Genomic DNA, 22463 nt, shown 5'->3' with positions numbered 1-22463 from the left:
CTGGCAATGTGCGCTTGCAGCCCAGAAAGCCAACTGTATCCTGGGCTGCATCAAAATAAGTGTGGCCAGCAGAGCAAGGGAGGTGATTCTCTCAGTCTGCTCCACTCCTGTGAGACCCCATACGGAGTATTGCATTCAACTCTAGGGTCCACAGCTTAAGAAGGACATGGACCTCCTGGATAGGGTCCAGAGGAGGGCCATGAAGGTGATCAAGGGGTTGGAGCACCTCTCCTATGAAGATGGGCTGAAGGAGTTGGGGTTATTCAGCTCAGATAAAAGAAGGCTCTTGGGAGACCTTATAGCAGCCTTTCAGTACCTAAAGGGGAACTACAAGAAAGCTGATTAGGGACTCTTTGTCAGGGACTGTAGTGACAGAACAAAGGGTAATGGATTTTAACTAGAAGAGGAAAGATTGAGATCAGGTATTAGGAAGAAATTTATTACTATCAGGGTGTTAAGGCACTGGACCGTGTTACCTAGAGAGATTGTGCATGCCTCAGCCTTGAAGTGTTCAAGGCCAGGCTGGATGGGGCTTTGGGCAACCTAGTCTGGTGGGAGGTGTCCCTGTCCCTGGCAGGCGGTTTGGAACTGGATGATCTTTAAGGTCCCTTCCAACCCAAACCATTCTGATTCTATGATTGCTGTCACAGTCTAGAGGACACTTTAACCTGTGGATTACCCTTCTTGCTCCCTGTATATGCTTAGTAGCATACACACTATGCTTATGCACCATATGTAAGCTATTGGATCAACAACTCAGCAAGACAGTTCATGTTTTTTGCAATTCATGTCCACCTCACTGAATTTGGTCACAATGGAAATGAATGTTTTTATCTCCTTAGATGTAAAGCTAAACAAAGACCTTGCAGGTTTTGGTCCTTAAAAATGAAAGAGGAAAGCAAAGGATGAAATCCTGTACGCTCTAAGATCAAGACGATTTCTGCTCTTCAGTACTCTTGTGCATTAATTCACTACTCATCTCCCATACACCTACGGGGCCTTCAAAGTACTTCTATATAGGACTCTGCCACATAGTTAATAAAAACATCAGGAATTCACATTCAAGTACTTTTTTATGATTCCACCTAAAATTGACTCAGTTTCCACGTGCACTTCTTTTTAAATGAAAAATAGTTCCATCAGAATAAAAAAAAAAAAAAGCACTTTTTTCTCCAAAAGAGAATAATGAATACATAAACCATCGTTATCTTATACAAGATTGGCCTCATCTCACACAGGAACCACAACTAGTTTCAACAGAAAGACTAAAAACTGGTAGGAAGGAGGAATTATTTATTATTCAATTCTAAGTGACCTTACTTTAACATTGTATTTAATTTAGTTTTTAAGAAAGATAAAAACTGCTTATAGAATTCTTAAAGCATTTTCTTTACAAGATCACTAGTTGTCCATTGTTGATTGTTTCAGCTACTTAAAAGTTCTCATTTGTTATCTTAACATCTTTCAGATGCATTGGGATTCTGTATCACTTTATTAATCATAATGGAAAAGGTCATATATAAATAAAACAATAAAAAGCTCAGAAAGTCTTGAGGAACTGTTAGATTATCCTTGGTTCATAATCTGAAAAAAGTTCTTTGGAATTTATCTGTTCTGCTACAATGTAGTAGAACAGCACTGAAACAAGGAATATTAGTGTTAACCCAGAAAATAAGAATAGCCAGTTTTGTTGTGTTTGTAAAGGAAAGAAAACTCAAGAGAAAAACTCATATGCACCAATTCTGTAAATGCACAGTGAAAATCCATGCTCACTAAAGTGTCAGTGCAGCATAGAAGTGATATTTCAGGAGTGGATCTTGTGATGTGTTCTGGAGCTTACAGGAACAGCTTTGAGGTATATCCATCTGGAACTACGAGTGACCAAAACCAACAGTAAGATGCAATGGTGAGTCTTCACTTTTGTAAGATACTTAATGGTGGCTTCACTCATCAGGATTCATTTTTTTCCTCCAATTCTAACAGATCATCAAGGAATTCCACAACTTCACCCTAGAAAGGATTAAAATGAACAGAAATGTGTTAGCCCAGTACTCCAAAACGAGTAGAAAATGTTAACTGTTTTTCATTAAAACATAAACTGTAATAATTGGTGCTAAACTATCTTTTAACACTTATAGAAGCTAGTATGAGTCTATAAAACGCAAATTAATGGCTATATAGGTATAGCCCATGTACTTGGCAGGGTCATACAGACTTTAAAAGAAGAAAATGTTACACTTCACGTTAAATTTTCTTGTACTTTTTCAGGTATTTAAATAGACAATTAAATTGTCAAATTTAGAAAGTACACGCATAAATGTTTAAAGCACCTGTTAAATTAGGAAATTGTTGAAATACTATGAAAAATTAAAGCTTCAAAATTCAAAGCAAAAGTGTTTTGTAAAATCATGAATTTGACTTTGTTATCTGTCTGTTCTAGCAGCTAATGCCCTCTGCTACAGCCTTCAAAAACACACCCCCTCTATTTTCACCCATGGATCTTGACACGTTATACTTCAGTTCAACAAAAATATAAAGAACCAGAGATACCAGAATGTTTTCCATACTGGAAACAAATAATTTGGTTTTAAATTCAGACCAGGTTAAATTCAGTCCATATTATACTTAAAACCTCCATCATACTAGTACACGATACCAACGTAACATAACAATCTAACTTTAAACTGCTCCTGGCATAGTGATGTCATATACCACAGTCAAAACATCTTCTTGCAGACAAGCCAGAATACTTTGGGATGATACTGCCCCCTCAGCTGGAATTTACTGGTTTGTCAACCAAGCTACAGTAACTGAGTAATAACCAGTTGTAATCAGTTTCAACCCAATGTAACATCTTCAGCAGTGGTGGAAGGGGATAACAGTAAACGTGCAGCAGCGTCTCCAAATACACAAAAGTGAAGGTAGCAGCACATTTACCTGTGCCCTCAGAAATACCAGTATTTTCCTATTTGCCCTCCATGCACAGTTCAGAAACATCACTGCTCGAGTCTGGACATATTTTTACTTTTTGATACAACCCAAATACTGAGCTGTAAGAGAGAGGTAGATGCTCAACTTTATATTTCCAACCTTTCATTCTAATAACTACAATGTTGTGTTAAACTGTTCATCCTTTCTCAACATAAATTTATGTGCTCTAAAAATGTTAAAAGATTTTTTTTCAAAAACAAATAGTAACTTTCTGATAGAAAAATCAGATTTATTTTTTTTTTAATCTAACTGAGAAATCCGATCAGGTCTTACTCAGTCCCAGATTAAAAATAATCAGAATTTAAAACAGTGGTGCTGAAAGCAAGTCAGCCTTGTACGGATGTTCATTTCCATTCCCCCTCTTCCCTTCACCCCTTAGTCCAAGTCTTTGTCAACTCTATTACACTTTCCGAGTTTGGTCAACCGAGGCTGCAAACAGTATTTTAGAAAGCTAAATAAATTCTAAGAACTTTTTTAATCTAGGAAGGTACTAATTAGGAGGACAATTCCTTCCAGACAGTTTGAGACTCAAACTTTTATTGTTTTCTATTCTGATGAAGAAAGAGCATTCATATGCTTGTGGTCAGTGAAAATAACAAGAAATTGAGGCTTTTTTTTTTTTTTTGTCTTATTTTGAATACAACAATTATATTATGGGTATGGCAATTAAAAATACTAACATGACATTTTTCAGAAGTGTGATCAGCAAGGAGAGAAATAATAAGAACCAAGCAAATAAAAATAAAAGTGGGAGGAAATCTGGCTTAAGTAACTGCTGCTCCTGTTCCTTGTCTCACAGTTCCACCTTAAAAGACAGTTGAGTTTTTTCAGCTGTGGTTTTAGCAAGTTCTGAGGGACGGCAATTTATTTTTCTTTGAATTTATTCAAAACATCTAAATTTCCAATTCAACAAAAACACATGAAAAAATGCCAACACATTCCCTGCTTGTCTTCCTTGTTGCAGGAAGTCTGTCAACTGGAAATCAGGAATTCAACATTTCTGCATGCTTTCCTTTGTTAGAAGTATTTCGATTGCCTAAGGAGCCCACTCATGGGAAGAACTCTGTACCACTTCACAAATTCATATGAAGAAAATAGCCACTAGGCCCAATAGTCACTACAAAAGCATTTTAAAGACCAGAGCAGAGGCACAAAGGACTTAAGGACACGTTTTCTAGCAAAGCTCTTAGAACTGTAGCCATAAGCACGTAGGTGCCTCTTGAAGAAGTACAGAGAGGCAGGTCCCATTAAATCTGAACAGATTTACGAGACTGGGAAAACAGGTGTCTACTACAGGGGTCTCGAATCTAATTCAGACAGATTCTCTTACACACCTTAGAATCACTGTTGAATGAAAGAATAACATGTTAAAAAGGAATTCTCTTCTTAGTCTACCTCTAAAGACAAACTTCAAAACGTATGAGCGAGAGAGGTAGGATGAAGGGCATAAACATCTGACCGCATGGCCTAGAACTGCGTATAACATAGAGCTTAGGGATATGGTTTAGTGGGGATTGTTAGCGTTAGGTAGAGGTTGGACTCGATGATCTTGAGGTCTCTTCCAACCTAGAAATTCTGTGATTCTGTGATTCTGTGATAAGGAAGACAGAGAGATTTCAACATTGTGACCTTGGTAACTCAAGCATATGGTAAACTAATTCAATTTATATTATTGTCATGCTCATCAGTAAAGTAAGATATTCCAGAAGACATAGCAGGTTGTTTAGCCTAGAGAAAAGAAGGCTCTGGGGAGACATTATTAAGCCTTCCAATACCTGAATGGAGCCAACAGGACAGCTGGGGAGAGGCACTTTAGCAGAGTGCGCAGTGATAGGACAAGGAGTAATGGCTTTAAACTGAGAAGGAGAGATTTAAATTAGATGTAAGGAAGAAATTCTTTACTGAGAGGGTGGTGAGGCACTGAACAGGCTGCCCAGAGATAAAAGATGATAATACTACGTCAGAAGAGTTGATCACATTGTCACTCTAACAGCTGTGACCACATTGATCACTGTCCTTGCCCTATTAGCACTGACTTGACACTGCATCAGGCATTTTGCATGACAAAAGTCGGCAAATACTCCACTGATATTAATTCCAGGGAAAAAGCCTCCTGCACACTGATGTCTAATATTAGCTTCAGTTAGCCTGCAGACTTGGAGTCTGAAAATGATTCTCTGATACGATTTAAGCATTCAGTGTAACAGATTTCTTCCTGTTACCTACCTTAAGAGGAAGCACAACAAATTCTACATCCAAAGATCATTGCAAACCCGTAATTCTTCCTGCTGCCAGCTACTAGAGAGAACACCAGCCATTCAGTTCTAATGCAGGTTACATAAATATGCTGCTCCGACAGTGCTGATGTAAATCAGGTTGTGCAATACGTGGTCCACAGCATGATGTAGCTGTCTGGCTGGTAGCTAGTATGTCAATATATGAAGTCTGACTAAGCATGGGGAAGAGCAGGGTTTGCTGTGAGACCACTCCATGCCTGATAGGGCAGCTGGTGACTGGAAGGCGTACTCATGCAGACTGCTTGGTCACCTGCTGGGAAGCACATCCTCATTGGCAAGTCGGCCTTTGGTCTACAGTCGCTGCTTCCTGGCTTGTGGTGGTGCCCAACATCATCCACCAGCACCCCATGACCTACCTCCCCATATGATAAACCTCTTCCCTCTCCCCATCCAGGGACAGTCAGCAGAAAGTGGGAGTGACAAGAACGATGCATAGGTAAAGATGGGACAGGTATAGCCTGAAATACGGGAGAACATTTAGCAGTAGTAGGGGAATGTTCCCAGAGTGGTGTGAGTGGCAGGAAGAATCACGTAAGCCGATCAGCTGGAGCCTCCAACTATCTGTTAGATATGCAGATAGAGGACCCGTGGCTTAGATTAACATCTGAACAGAGGCACAAACAGAAAGAACAAGTTTTGTACCACAGTAATTTAAGAAGGTTTTACAGACAGTATGCGACTAGGTGAATTATAATAAATACTAAGTTTAAAACAGAGTTCTTAGTCAATATATAAGCTAACCTAGGGTACTGAAAATGGTGTACCAGCTATTATAAACAAGGCTAGAGCATTTGAAAAACAAGTCCTAAAAAGGAGGAAAAATGCAGAACTCCTCACTTATTACCACAAGCCAAGTGTCTGAGACCAAGGTACACACTGGGCCGGGGATTGTTACTGACCCTTCCTTATGCAATATTAAATGCTGCATTCACATACACAAAACACAACCTCTTAGAAGAAACATCTGTATTTTGGAGATTACTAGCCAGCTATTAAAATAAACAGCAAGGAAGAAAAGCTACCACTACCTGGCTCAGTTATGGCTCGCTTGAGACTGATGGTCCAGCACCAACTTTTCTTTCACCAGCTGCATTTAAAAATAGTAGCAATCAGTTGCAGTTGTACTGCTCACTGACAGACCTCAATGCTTTGCCTTTGTTATTAGGCATTGCTTTCTGCATAACAAATACTAATCATTCAGTGTCCTTGCCTCTAACCACAATCTGTTCTGTCCTTTCTCAATGTGGACTGGAAAAGTTCTGGGAAAAATAGCTTTCATGCAATAACCCATACTTTCCATGCAGATTTGCCGATGGCATTTTATACAGGGATTCCATATACAGTGCAGTTCAATAGCTCGTTCGTCAGGGAAGAAACAGAGAATACTAAAATAAGTGTTGTACAATGAATTAGGATCTACATAAAAATATTGTTATGAACATGCATTCATGCCTGATTATTAGTGAATAAGTAAGAAAAAGCCTTTATGCTCACTAATCTTAGAAACTGAGACTTGAGAGACAATACACAGAGAAATAAGGATTGTCTGGATCTTTGTTTCCTTATAATCTATGACCTAAAAGGAAAATATTTATCCCACAAGGGTGTCCTTCATAGCAAAAGGTCAGATTTTGCAAAAGTTGGAAAAACATAATGACTGGAAACTTGCTCAATAGTAGAGTAACAAATCCGATTCCCTTATGTACTGGGTATAGGTGACTATGTTTTGGTAGCGGGAAGCTTTCAGGGGTGCCCTCTGTGACAAGAGGCATGGGGCTGTCCTGTAAGTCAGAAGTAACTATCCTATAATTGCCCTGTTAACTAATATGAGTAACTAATGGGAGTGGAGACACAGTCAGATTCATGAAAAAAATCAGATTTTGTTCATTCTTTTCTCATGTGTATAGACTTCAATGACTAATAACCATTTTGTGGGAGAGAAGATAAAGTTTTGATATGGCTGACAGTGGAGGCCATGTGCTGATAGAGGCTGCAAACGCATACCACACCACCAACCAAACACTGAGATTTTGGGGAGGAGCTTTTTTTCAAGATAGCAGTAAGTTATGTGTCAATGAGTGGCTCAGCCATGTTGCCTGAAAGGTTTATTCAGCCATCAACCAAGAATAAGTTCCTTGATCTAACCTTCAGTTAAAACATCAGAGTTCCCTGTAACCACCTCAAAGCCCTCCCAGATCCTCCATGAACAGTAAAAGCCAGACTTGACATTCCTTACATTCTAGCAGGAAAAAAAAAAATAAAAAACAAACAATTCTTCATGTAGAAAAATTTGGTCCTTAACTTGTTTATTTTTCAGATGTTTCATCAACAGTGTGACCCACTGACACATGCTTTTAGTGATTTGTAAAATTTTAAAAGAGCTTAGTTGTTCCTTACATGCATGCTAACTACTTTTCTCAAATATTTTTCCATTTCATTTTTATTATGTATTATGAACATGTAACTGTTCTCTCCCCATATACTATGGGAGACTGCAGTACACTGCAGTGATTACAATACTATTGTACAGTAAACTAATCAATGTGCTTTTCTCTTAATGTTTTTATAATGCCTATAAAACACGAGTTAATTCAATTTCAGAGCAACTTCAACATTGCCTTCACTGCACTGAAAACATAAGTCTTTTCTGCTTATGCTCTCTTTGCTGCTTTATGCTGTACACAAAAAGTTTAAGAAAATTTGTGGAGGTAAAAATTCCTCCTAATTTCTAATCTAATCCTGCCATTTAAACCCTGCTATGCTTGCAACTTTCCAATGTAGGTGTTTTAAATGCAAGGAGAAACACCTTTAACTAAGATACATGTTTAAAGATAAAAAAGCAAGAGGGAAAAGAAGCTTCTGAAGACAGCCAGCCACATAGGCAATACCTCCAGTAGAAAACGATGATGAAAAATAACCCATTTTTATTTTCTTTAAAGAAGCCTATATTGAACAAGGACTGTAACAATGCCAGTTAACTACCACTCTTCTCTTAACAGCTGCCACCAGCTCTCTTCAGTGTAGCAGTGCTATTGTAGCCGTTTGGTCTGAGGTCAAAGACAGTACAGAGTTCATATGTCTGCACTTACAACTTTCCCTTATAAGTGCATTTGTGTAAATCATTTGAACATATGCAAAAAGTGAGTTAATACAGCCAAAAATATGTTGTTAGTGATTTCTGAACAGAAAAATAGGCTGAATTCAGCCTATTATTTGCTATCTGTAGTCCACTGGCCCCCCACGCCTTGATGCTATTCCATGTCTTCTCTTTCTACCAGTCATATTAGTTCAACTCTCACTCTCCTGTGTGTCACACTTCGGAATAGAGCATTTGAGTCTCAGATATTATACACTTAGATGGATACACAAAAGGCAAACAAGAGCAGGATGACAAAAAGAAAAGAAAAAAAAAAAGTGGGCCAAAGCTTCCAACAGTTTTTCACCTACTAAGTACCAAAAGAAAAAACACATTGTTGCATCACCCTAGCCAAATACTTGTGGTTCTTATGTAATTTAGAATAGCTAAGTAGCTATCCCTGAAAATAAAAAAGTCTTCAAGAACACTGAATTTATGGGTCAGAAACTTGTCTCCTATAATTATTGTAGTGCTGAAGTTATATCTGCACTAGTTGAGTATCTGGCTCTTAACAGCATTTCATTTTGCTATGTGCAGTACTGTGGAGTACTTAAATCTGTGCAGTACTAGGAGTTATATCTATTATAGCCTTTATGCATTACACATCTGAACAGAAATCAAGAAGTTTGATTATCCATGGGCAACTAAGATGACAGCACTGTGTAATGCTCTGTTAAATTCACTGTGGAAAACTCTATAAGGATATATAATAATAGTTACTTGTAAGAGAAAGTAACCTGTAGCAAGTTGTCATTAATATTCCCTGTCACCTCTACAGTGTTAGATGTTTGAACTAGAGTTTTTCATTTCCCTGTAGAAAAACATTAATAAAATAACACGAATGGACAGTATTTATTGTAGTGACATATGCAAAAATCATTACTACATGTTCCAGCCTCTGTAATTACTGCAACGTATTATTGGAAGAAGCCACATGTTTTCACTCACTTTGCTAATGGGATTTGAAAAGACAGACACGTGGATGATCCGGAATATTAGAACACTGAAAACTCTGAATAAAGTAAGATTCTCCATTTGAAAGTATGGACATGCTCACAGAGGAAGATATCCTTTAGCCACATCAATCCTTTTGCTTCACTCAAGGAAAGAGTGATTTTTTTCTCTTGAATTATTCTATTATTCTGTGAATAATAGAATGATGAATAATTTCTCTTCAATTATTCTATGGGCTTGTTGTGCCACAAGCAACTTCACAGACAGCAAATACGGAACACAGAAACTCACAAAATGCATGGTCTACAGACCAAGAAGCACATAGTTTAAATGAACAGTGTGCACTAAAAAAATAGGTTGCCTCAGTGATTTTTAATGCTTTTACTGTAACACCTTATCTGAGTTTTTCATCAATTTTCCACATTCCCATAGAATAAACTTTTCTATCTTTGCCAGGATAAATATTATAAAACAATATTCCATTTATACTACCATGTCCTGCCCATCCAGCAGAAACTGCAAAGTAGCGATTTTATCTTTGTGCTATTCCTGCTCTGTCTGGAGCCTAGATGGCTCCTGCAGCCAAGCAGAAGCTCAGGTAGCCAGGGATTTATAAGTTCATTACCAAAAGTCAGAGCCAAGCCAGAGGCATGAAGAGCTTCCATCTCTCCTAGGTTCTTCAGTCCTATTAAGGGAGGGCACATAAGCCCATTAACTTTTTCCCAGGAAATCAGAATGATAACTTTCCTAACACGAATATTGTGGGGTAGGGATGGAGAGGATCATAGAATCATTCAGGTTGGAAAATACCTCTAAGATCATCTAGTCCAACCTTTAACCTAATACTGACTTGGTATATGGCATGACCAAGCCCAGAAATTCTGCTTGTTTAACCCAAACATAGCCCAGGGTAACGCCACTTCCTTGACACTTCCCCAGAAGTTTAGTTGACGTTTCCACTGTACTTACCTCTTGTAGATTGCAAGATCATTTATCATTGCACCAGTGAAATGGGCTACAGTTGATATGCCAACAAATGAATATTTTTTTTTTCTGTATTAAATGCTTGAGATTGAAGATTGCTTTTATAATCCCTTCTTGTAACAAGATACAGGGAAAGTCCTCAAAATAGACTGCTTCCCTCCTTCCTTAATTACTCATCCTGTTGTTTTGGAGCAGCAGATGTGAAAGAAGGATAAAATTACAAATGAAGTTTATGCCTAACGTAAGAAAGCATTATGGGCAAAGCATTGTGTTTTCACGAACCATCACAGGAATATAAAAAAGTGATCAGGTACCTATACACCCTGATGGAAACCCCCATCTAGTGCTCATCTAAGCTTAACTTTATAACAATTCTATTAAACTGCATTTCAAAGATGTTTATCACAATGGAAAGACTTCTCAGTCTTCCTAATTTCTACTAAGACATACTGAATACTGAATCTACTAAGACATACTGCATACTGAAGGCAGTACAGACATATTATTACTTCTCCACTATAGAATATTATCTGTCTATATATGCTGGATAATATAAAAATTGCAAAGGTGATGTATTTTATAACATAAGCCATTTTTTCTCTTTTCGTTTATAAGTAAAAAAACACCTCAGCAGTGCTCAGTGCATGTATACTGCCTCATACCATGCCTGAAGACACCTCTTTGCCAATGCCAGCAATGAACTATTCCATCACCTGAAGACTTTTTTAACCTTTAAATGAAAGTTACTGAAAATAAAACAATGCAACCCAAAGCCTCCATGACATACTTTAACTTTAGCTGGGGAAGACAAAGAAATGCCTTTTCAACAATTAAACTATTTTTCCTGCACAAAAATCCACTTTACATATTTCAAGCCTAATAGTAGTCATTACGTGTCACTTGTCCATGAATTCCAAGCGTTTCAGAAGCAAGACTTCTGAAGACTTCTAAGGTGACCAAAATGTTACTGTACAAAACAAAAATAACAGGACTTACTTTTGATAAAATAAATGTAATTTAAGTGGTTACTTACGGACCAAATTATGAGAATTTTAAAACGTAATTTAAACATTTCAGAAAAAAAAAAAAGTTAGGGGAGTTGTTAAATATATAGTACTTCTCTGCCCCCTGGTGTTACAGCTTGCAAAGTGAATTTTCTTTTGGGGGCTGGGTGCGTTACATTTAGTCTTGTATTAATATTGCCCATTATTCCTTTAAATTGTATGTAAGTGATCTAATGCTCTTTGAGTTTGTTTCTTATATTCATTTACAAAATAAGAATTTATGATGAATTGGTTACAGTTAAAAGAAGATTTCTCCATATTAGATAAATCTCAGATTTCTAATTATACATCATCTTCGTTTTAATGTGATTGATTTGTTTTTGTTTCTTTTATCATCAGTTCCTCTCCAGAAAACTCACCTCATCATCATCCATTAGATGTTCCTTTGCGAATTCATACATTTCCAACTGGAGTGTGGTTATGTTTTGATATCGAACTGCATCCTACCAAAAACAAATTTGCTATGTTACTTTAGGGTACTAAGACAGGGGAGTGTCATCGCACGTCATCTGAAACTATTCCAGTGAAGCTAGAGCCAGACTCAACAGAAGGTAAATTCCAAAGGGTTTAAAACGTTTTAGAAAAGAAACAGCAGAACAGCGAGCAGTATATCCAATGTCTTCTGCAGATCCTTCTAAGCAAAAACTCCAATGGTGTGAAAAGAACAAAGCACTCTCCTGTTTCTCATGTTTCAAAGCATTGGCGAGTCAGAGGATAAGGAATGAGACTGCCAGAGCTGAGCAGCAGCCTGTGCCTGCATTCCAGTGGGCTTTGGACATGAGAAAGCCTCCATCTCCCTGCATGCTGGCATATAACAGCAGGCAGTTCTGGGAAAATGAGACACTAAGCTATTTTGCATTATAATGACTCACCACCCTGGGCTGGAGTCTGAGGACAGGAAATTCTGTAAGGCTGCCTACCTACCTATCCCTCCTCACTTCCCTGGGTGTTTGCCTGGACAGCACAGTTTAGCTCAGTCACTTACTCTCAGATTGATGAATGCTGCAAGTAATCTACTTTGATTATCCCATTTAGACCTTTTCAGGGAGGAAAATAGGAGACTTCCTCTTTCACAAGGATGTCTAAGGCTTAGTGCCAGAGCCAATTACTTCTGTCACTCTGATACCACTTTGTGAAAATAAACCAGAGACAGTATGGTTTTCATGGCAAGTGTTTAGGACAGCAAGCAACTTCTGTTCATAGTTAGATGGATCAAAGTACAACAAAATACAGCTGTATGCATTTGATATTTAATATTTAAAAATTAAATCATCTGTAATCTCAAGTCCTGAGAAGTTATCAATGAAACATTCAGACTTAATGTGTAGGGCCCTTGTTCTGTCTTCTCTGCATATGTATGCCAAATCTGTTTGCGGTCTGCAGTTTTACACTGCTCCTACCCCTCACTCACACTAACGTCAAACACTGTCTCCAGTACGGCTACAAACCGCAGTTCTGTTCCCAGAAGTAGCAACAAAAGAATGGTCACTCTTCCCTTTGAGCTCAGACTCACTGCTACTACTGCCTGAAAGAACCAAATACAGTTTCTCTCTATTCTGTCTCTGTTGGCCCTGCAGGGCAGCCTGGGTTTCCAGCACACAAATAAGATGTGCTGCACAAAACTCAACAGCTGCCCACAAACAAAAAATGTTTAACTCATACATACTGATATTTTTGACTCAAGCTGACTGGCCTAAGAGGAAGGAAAGTGTTATCAAATTATTACAGAGAAAGAAAAAGCACTAAATTCAATTTGTGGAGCATGCCATATGCTAACTACTTGTATAGCATACACCACTGATGCCTAAGGAGTCACAGAAGTGTCACAAAGCAGTTAATTCTGCTGATTGACATGAACCCTGGTAACAAGAAATGACAGAAAATCCAACTTGGTCATCACGGTCCATGCTGCAAAAATCCAGAAACACAGCAAAGATATTTGCACATGTACCTTGGACATGAAAATTTAAAAACAGCATTGAAATCCAGTTTTAAGAATTATTTCTCAAACTCAGATCATAATCCCTGGATGTTTCTGTAGCATTTTAAATCATTCACATACCGATCTGGGCTGAAAATCCTCTTCTTGAAGTCCCCATTTGTCTTTGTGGTACTGATAATAGACCATGTTCTGTTTCATTACTTCGTCTTTCTGGTCAAACAGAAGGTAACTAGCAGCACAAGAGGCTGCATTCTTCATGTCATTCACTAATTAATAAACAAAAAAATAAATCCAGACAAGGTAAGTAAACAAAACAAAGAGAATAAAGAGGTTTATTATCTACATTCAAAAAAAACTCTGAGGAAAACAGGAACGATTTTCCACCTTCCCCACAGCTGTATTGAAAATTAAAAAAAATAAATGATTCCCAGAAAGAATATGCTATTTTTGTGTTCTGAAACAGGTTAAGTCCATGATTCAAAAATGGGGACTTACCTAACACAATCTTATGACTGTAAGAGTCAGGTCATGGACAAGAGCAATACAAGATGCTTGGCTGCCCTTAGACATACCTCCTTCCTCTTCTTAGGGCAAATGGTGTAACTTACTATCAACACAGAAGGTGATTTTCCTAAGACATTAATTTCTTGTGATGGTTTTCTAAGACAATCCTAACCAAATGTTCCTCCCAAGTATTCTAGTATCAGCGGGGTATCAACCTACAGCTTGGGTGATCCCTACTCTGGCATTTCGTAAAAAAAAAACAAACACAAAGAAACAAAGAAAAAATAAACAAAACCAATTTTACTAAAATTGACAAAGACAGAAAAGTCAATATATGAAACGTAATCAAACAACATATGCAAAAAGTCATTAATGGCTTGGTTCTACATGGCTGGGTATGTCTTTCCTTTGATATTGGAGCACAGGGGAATAGCTTTAAGGGCTGCATGTGTTCTTTATGGTGCAGGCAGCTCCTCCAGAAACCACAAAACTCACTGAATGATTTACCTATCAAATATATAATCACTGAGGACCAGAACACTATCATCTCTGTTAAGTGGGCCTCTCTTTCTTCACAATGCAGGTAGCCCCACACACTCTATTCTAATGGGATTATGAGAATCCACTAGGAAAAAGAGAATGTATGAAATATTCTGTAGGTTTGTCTTGTGAGAAATTATGAATAGTAAATTGAGAATTTAGTATTTATTCAATAGCTGCTGTTATGTTAAATGTGTTTTGTTGAGGTCACAGTCTTTCTTCTTACTGAATGAGTTAGAAGTTTAAGAAAACTGTTCTCATTAGAGCTATCCAATCAGCTGCTTAACAACCACATGGGCCCCAAACGTTGACTGCTGTGGTGTTCTGGCAAAAATCTTTATTTATTTATTTATTTATTTTGTACATAGGTACACAAAACATGTCTGAGTCCTTGCATGCATTCTGGTGCATAGGATGCTATTTACCCTAAGATGTCATACTACGGTTTACTTCAAAAAGGCGTAAGAGCTGGTGCATTATTCATACATATATAATATATATGATGAACATTTAACATTTATATGGAATTCTGGAAAGTGTAAGTAACTTGTGCTAGCAGTAGATACAAAAAATGAGGGACGGTAATGCATCAGATCACATTCTGTAACTGTCCCATTTTTCCAACACCCAAGTGGAGACCAGTCACAACCAAGAATGTCTTAAAACAGAGGGGCTTAGCCTGAGCAGAATGCAGCATCTATGGGACTTATATTCAGCAATTCACTATGTCATGGACAATTTTATGAGCCAGAGATCATCATGCTTATGTCCAATGCCTACAGTTACATGGGAAGAAAAAAAACATATGCACCTCAGAATTTCAGCTTCAGAATATGCAAAAATGCAGATTCTGGAGACTGCTTAAATGTAAGTAGTGATTTAATGTGCTTAAATAACATTGGGATGGTGTGAGAGAGTTTCCATTCCTGGTCTTTTCCCTCTAGTTATAATGCTTTAGAATGTAAATAATACTTACATTTATAATATGCAAATTGTAAGTAATGGTACATGGTGGCCACAAATTTCTCGACAACAAAGCCTCCTATAATGGGTGTCAGATTACTCTCACACTGCACTTTGCATGCAAGGACTTCAATATAATGATCTATAAGGAAGAAGACAAAAACACAGGATATGAGTAGAGCACAGTGAACTGTTATAACCCCTCCCATTAACTACCCATTAAAATTTGGCCTTATAATGCTCTCCTAGGTCCTGTGCATCCCGATCTTGCTGCTTGGAAATAGTGACCATCTACAACTCCATCTGGAGTACATATCAAATGCCGGTGCTCAGCTCTTCTGCTAAAATCAGTAGGATCAGGCCTCCAAATGCATCAAAATCACAATTCCTAACTAAGCAGTTAGATTTCAGTGACACCTACAGGCAGTTTGAGGTGGTAGGTTTTATAAACTGTTACATAGTACTGCATTATTTCCTAACTGTGAACTTAACAGTGCTGTTTTTGAGAGCCTTTACAATTTCATTAAATAATTTCATAATTGAGGTCCACATGCTACTGAGTACAACTGCATCACAGAGAAAGACACCGGGTGATTGCAAAATAAACATCCACAGAGAGCTGTGTTTTGTGACAACTGTTTGGATGTTCTAATAGAATGTTTTCTGACAGACATGGATAGATGCTGCACATTACAAAATAACTTAAATCCACCAAGGTTTAAGATCACATGCTTATCCAGTCTGCAAAGCTTGGCACAAACAGGACTAGAGACGATTTTATCTTCAAGAAAATACATTCCAAGAAGGTATGTTCCAAGAAAACCTTCCATCAAAGAATTCCAAGCTTTTTCAGGACATATAACATCAAGCAACAACACTGAACAGAAATATTTTAAAGCCTTAGTTTTCCTGTTTGCCACATTTGGCAGGTGAAGCAAGTTACCTAAGCTTGTGCAGCAAGTCACTGACAAAGGCGGAAAAAAAAAAAAAAAAAAAAAAAGGCCCCTTCCCCTGTTTTCATCTCTGACAACTCCTATCACGAATACTAAAGCTAACTGAAAATGCTTGGCCAAATTAAATTACCAGACCCCTCTTTTACAATAGTGGAGGCACCAGACACAACAGTGTTAGCCTCCAGCTACCACTTATATAGATAAATAGGCACCTAATGCAATCACCAAATACTTACCGTTAATGTTTTTTTGCTACATCTACTTTCTACAATAAAATCTTGGAGACTGGATATGTGTTCCTGGAGCAAGAGCATAGTTCAATGCACACTTTTCAGCTGTGGAAGTAAATTTGATTTTTCTTATATCAAGAACAAAATATTTGAAAAGCACTGCCCATAGCTGTGATGGCACCATGTGGTACTCCTACCTTTGCATCTCACCGCTACAACTGGAATTGTCTGTTCCTTACAAGAAGGAAGAGGGACAGCAGCAAGTGCTTTACTGCACCCTTTACTGCAGTTTGGGGGTGATTCTGGTATCAGGGCTCTGACCCACTAGGGAAAAAAGCCTGTGTTTCATGGTTTATTGCCTGATTTGATCTCCACTCCTTATTTGCTGCCCTAGGCATCTGCCAGCTTTGCTGAAGCAAGGCTAGAGGAATGACCTGCAGTCATTATTCCATGGCAACATTACAGGTGGATACTAATTCCACACTGTGGAGCTGCTCTTGTACTTTTCCCCTCACCAACTCATCTAGTGGCTCTAGGACAAAATGTTGGCCTGTCTTTCCTTCTGGCAACTTAGAAATTCTGTTGCATTTTTCACATCTTTAAGTTCCTTGAGAAAACATGCAGGCATTATCCACACAAATATTGTCAACAATGCTGAGCCCATGGAGAAACCACACTGGAGAAATTACTTTTTTCTTTCACTACAGAAGAACATAGGAAATGTGTACATCCCATTTTGACAATCAAAAAGATAGAATCTCATTTTATTTGAGAATTAATATTTTTTAAGCCATACACTTGAAAAAGAAATCTTATTTGCTAGCAAAACTCTACTGTAGGAAAGATGAAAAATAGCCAACAGATACTTGTCATATTTACAAGAAAGGAAATATATATCAACAGTGACGCACAATTCACAAAGCATATTTTGAAGGCAAGCTAACCACTGAGCCTCAAACACTGACAAAACGATATTGGAAGTCAAGTGATCTGTCTGGATAACTATTGCTAGCTGGACGAAAGAGTTCTTATTTACACATCTATGTTATCCTAACACACTTATGCATGTTAATATGTTAATATATTATGATGATATATGTTAACACGAGAACTCTTTGTTCCTATTTTCTGACAGCCCTTACTTGTGTTACTTTAAAAAAAAAAAAAAAAAAAAGTAAACAGGAATTCAAGAACTTTCTAGTAAATCTAGTACTCTAATAAACTCAGATTGGCCCAAGCTAAGCAGGGGCACCATGAGCAATTCCCACTGCAAGCTAAAGAAGAGGGACTTTGGTAGCTGATCCCATGGAGAAAACAAAATGCACTTTCAGGACTTCTTCCTTCACTGTTTCCTAACCACTCACCTGCAATAGAGAGATAGAAGTCTTTAAAATCTTTGATCTCTCGGGAGCCTTCACAGGCTGCTATACAGTCATCGTAGGCTTTGAAGAAATCAGGAAGAGCAAGTTCCATATCTGAGACTGATGTTCTCCAGTTGTCACCATTGTATGCTCTCACAGCCCTGACAAAGAGATTCTGAAAAATTGGCAGGAATGAAAACTAGCACTAAATGACCTGTGGAAAGCTGCATGTAAGTTCAAATACAGTAAGTGATGTCTCGGCATTTCTGAATTACTACATAAACTATTATTCAATTAATATTAGGACGACAAACACAGATGATGAATGGATTTTATCAGGTATTTCCCAGATATCAGAGTATGTAATTCCATTTCAGATAAACAGAAAAACCTGCTGGACAGAGGTAGCAGTGTGATTCTAAAGCACAGATTTTGACAGAGATTTTCAATGGAATCTAAACACCAAAAGTTCTACTTAGTTTAAGCTGTGCCTCCACAGCTCTCATGCATTTTAGTAACTCTTTGCACTTACTTAGCTATATTTGTTTATCTCCACATAGCAGCTTTCAGGTATGCTACTCTACATGATTTTCTGTGACTTGTGGAACAGTAAAGACCACAAGAGGTGAGAATTACTGTATGCATTAAGAAAAAACAGAAAAGACTGAGGAAGACAGGAAGAGGAAGAGCTGAGAACATGTAAGCAAATGAGATGCTTGAATCTCACACAACAAGAGAAGTAACAAAAAGTTCCAAAAGACAAGACTGTTAAAAAAACCATACCTCATAAGGCTTTGTCTCCAAGTCTTTAATATGCTCCTCAGCATCAGGCATGCTCTTGTAGTATGCCATATTTCTTTGCATCATTTCATCATCTGGATGCTTCAGAAGAAATGTATGAGCTGCTGCAATAGCTTTTGGAAGGTTATTAGCCTAAAAAGGGGTGGGAGAAGGGGTGGGGGGAAGAGTTAATTGGGGGAAAAAAAAACAGTTTCCCACTTTTTGTCAATAAACTTTCCTGCAGCATCTATATTCCCAAGCTTATTTCTGCTGAAACCTCAGTCTCAGCAGATATAATGGTACAGTGAAACTGATGTTAATACTTCTCAGTTTTACAACTAGCTGCACCAGTGTGAACATTTCAGTGTTTTTTTTTTAAATCTATTGTTGTTTCAAATAGCATAAATGATTGTAAGTCAAAAAGTACTTTTTCCCTTTCCTATTCCCATTCATAAAGCTGACAAAACACAAAATTATACTATTGCTCATATGTAGGATTAATCGCATAGATATTACTGATGACAGCCTATGGATACTTGGCATGTGTCATCACTTTCCATGGTATTTATGTAGCTTATTTGCCTAGCAGCAGAGAATACAATTTTACAATAACGTATCTTCCTGATGGTGTTGTGGATTTAGAGCAAACAGCAGTTACTTGCTCAATAATTGTTTCTAATGTACTATGTGATTTTTTGTACCCGTTTTAAAACCAAATTCAAACTCCACTAGAGGTATTTTGTGAAGCATATATTACTCATTTACAACTGCATATGCCAAATATATATGTACTTCTACACTTGTGCCTATATTTTATATATATGCATATTTTATAAAATATATAGTATATGTACACATATTTATGAAGAGTGAGACTGTGAAAGTAAAAGTCTTACGTATTTGTGAAATGCTAAACCCTTCTGTCTTGTAAGCCAAGATCCAGATCAACCCATCCAGTCTATTGATGTGTAAGTGATAAAAGAGTTCCACCTAACATCTCAAATAGCTTATTGAAGCGTATGTATAATGCTTTGAGCAAGAATCACAAGCATGCATGCAAATGCACTGTTCTTTTTGCATCCATAAAAGGAACTCTTTCATTTCATGAAGAAACTTCAGAGACTACCAAAGAAACACTTCAACCCTAATATTAGCTCTTACTGCTGTGCTGCTGTAAGGGCCAAAGCACTGGAACTATTCCAGGTGCACTTCCTGTCCATCCCAAAACTATGTGCTTCCCAGTCAGCCTGCATGTTGCTAAACACAAAGGGAAATCTCAGCTGCACTTTCATCAAATGCATAAATCCTCTTGTGTTTGGTGTTTTAACTCTATTTGCTGATAGGCTGATGAGCCCCTAATTTTTGCTTAGTCCATGATTAATCTTGGTTTCAATTTTCACCACTAAAAAAGGGGAAAAAAAAAAAAAAAGGTTTTGTAGAAACACATTCCAAAGTAAACTTGGTGGCTACAAGACAGCTCCCTCCAGAGGAACAAGCAGCAGCATAGAAATACTGGCTCCCAGAATCACCTAAGACATGGCAAAATTTCACTCTTAAACTCACGTGAATAAATACATGGTCACTTAAAAAAATTATCTTACACCTTCTTTCTACATTATAAATGATGTTATGGATGAAAACAAACGACAACAACAAAAAAGTGACATTCCTTGGCAGCCAGGAAAAAGTCCCTTGTATGTAGCAGTTTGTATTTTTAGAAGGCCCATTCAGAATGCTCCAAGTGAGTGATAAGAGCTCAGAGCTGGACTACGATATGATAACAAAGACTATAAGCAACAGATAGTAAAGAGAGAAACACCAAACCGCACCTCACAAATCTACTGTAAATGTGACTGAAAAACAGTTTAAAGGAAGAGGGAAATAATTTCTCCAATTTCTCAGATTCACACCTGCCAGTCATCAGAAACAGTAATTAGGTGTATCAGAAACAGTAATTAGGAATGACTTGTGTCATTCCTGACATATTCCATATTACTGACATGATAAGTGCATTGCAAACTTTCTATGTTCTATAGGAGGAATGACTAGTTAAAGTAAGAAAGACAGTAAATGGAAACATCTGTGGTGACATTATTTTGGTGTCTGCATATGGCTTTGAGAAGAGTGCCTGCCCGCTCTCTTATTCAAAGGAAATGTCCCCTGTTTGATACCTTCTACTCTCTGTGTAGAGAAGCCTTAATGTATAAAGGCAAGTTCTTCTGTATAGTCTTAGGGATGGCTTCAAATGCACAGAATTACGCTGGTGTGACACAGTGCACGTGGATATTGTTAATTAGTGTTTCACAAGAACGTGTTTCCCTGTTTTGGTTTATATAACTTTGGAAAGCAATTAAAAATATTTTAAGTTTTTCTCCTGCAAGACACAGCAACAGTTAAAAAGGTGTGTATTTTAAGCCAGCAATCTCAAAAGGAATGCACAAGCATAAATCCTTGTATAATGAATACTGTGATATACTGGAACCAAATCCCTAAAAGAAAAGACGATCTAAACAAAAGTGTTCAGATTATTTTCTTCGCCCACAGATGTCCCATTTATTCAAAATGCAAGTTATTGCAGTATCTGAGGGGATAGAATGAGGACCTTGATTTAAGGAACAAAAGATGAAGATGTGGAGTGGGAAAATTGTGAAATAGATCTTGGTCAAGAGGGTGGCAAGAAGCTAGAGAAAAATAGAGATGTGTTAAAAGAGTTGTCCCCAGTCTTAGCAGACCCAAGAGAAGAAGGTAAATACCATTCCAGGGCAAGTATTAGTGTCATGCTTCAGCAGCTGATTTCGCTTTATTTAACCTTACTGTGTCTGTAACAACACTGGAGTTTTGCAGGCACCATGCAAGTCACACCGGGGGCTGCTATACCTGGAAGAACTACATGTAGACCAGAAGAGCGCACTCAAAGAAGTTGGGCATGCTGGGGCAGAACAGCACTTGCAATAGCAGAGAAGATGCAGAGAAGAGCACTTGCAATAGCATAATCTTGACATGAAGGGTCTGGAAAAAAGGAAAAGGTCTGGAAAAAGTTTTAAACAAAGTCAGAAGCGAGTAAGAGAGATGGAAAGATGAGAGGGCTGCACAGCAGAAGGATAAAGAGACAGGGTCCCATGGCTGGGGTTTGGGAGGAACTGAAGGCCAATCCAGGAGTTCCACTGGATGAGGTGTGAAGAAGGAGCTGGGTGAGGAAGGCGCCGGGTGCCATTTTGTGGGCAAACACAGGACAGCCGAGGCACAAAGCGGTCCCCAGCGGGTGACACGAGGCAGGCAGGCAGGCAGGCAGGCAGCACCCCGGCGGGCCTCACCTTGAAGTAGGCGAACTGCAGGTACTTGTAGGGCTCTCGGCGCTGGAACTCCTCAAGCAGGTCGCGGCCGGGCTGGGCCTGGCGGAAGGCGGGCAGCCCTTGCTTGCAGCGCCGCAAGCACTGCGCCCGCCGCAGCACGCCGGCCAGCAGCCGCAGCTCGGCCAGCTCCCCCCCGGCGCCGGGGGGCGGCCCGGCGGCGCTGCAGTTGCGGTGGCAGAAGGCCTCGCTGTCGCGCAGCAGGCGGTAGAGCCGCATGCTCACCTCCAGGTAGTTGACGCTCTCGGGCCAGTTCTCGGTGCTGTACTGGTCCAGGCCGTAGCGGTAGGCGGACTCGAGCGGCATCAGCTCGTCCCGAGGGAAGCTGCGGAAGCTGTACCGCTCGTACTGAGCCCCCGCCGCCGCCAGCAGCGCCGCCAACACCAGCCACATTGCTGCGGTAGGGGGAGACGG

The 22463-nt window shown here is 38.7% G+C and overlaps 1 protein-coding gene across 1 annotated transcript; it reads right to left on the bottom strand.

Moving 5' to 3' along the window:
• Positions 1 to 1284: 1284 nt before the first annotated feature.
• CRTAP (cartilage associated protein) lies at positions 1285 to 22463 on the bottom strand. Its single transcript, XM_084282623.1, has 7 exons — positions 22014 to 22463; positions 18703 to 18852; positions 17923 to 18094; positions 15389 to 15517; positions 13489 to 13634; positions 11786 to 11869; positions 1285 to 2010 (listed from the first exon to the last, which is right to left on the bottom strand). The coding sequence occupies exons 1-7, from the start codon at positions 22440 to 22442 to the stop codon at positions 1951 to 1953; spliced, it is 1170 nt and encodes a 389-aa protein (XP_084138749.1). The 5' UTR covers positions 22443 to 22463; the 3' UTR covers positions 1285 to 1950.

This window comes from Netta rufina, assembly GCF_964035555.1.
Source record: "Netta rufina genome assembly, chromosome: 2".
In the NCBI taxonomy this organism is placed as follows: domain Eukaryota; kingdom Metazoa; phylum Chordata; class Aves; order Anseriformes; family Anatidae; genus Netta; species Netta rufina.
This window is presented reverse-complemented; position numbering and strand designations above follow the sequence as displayed.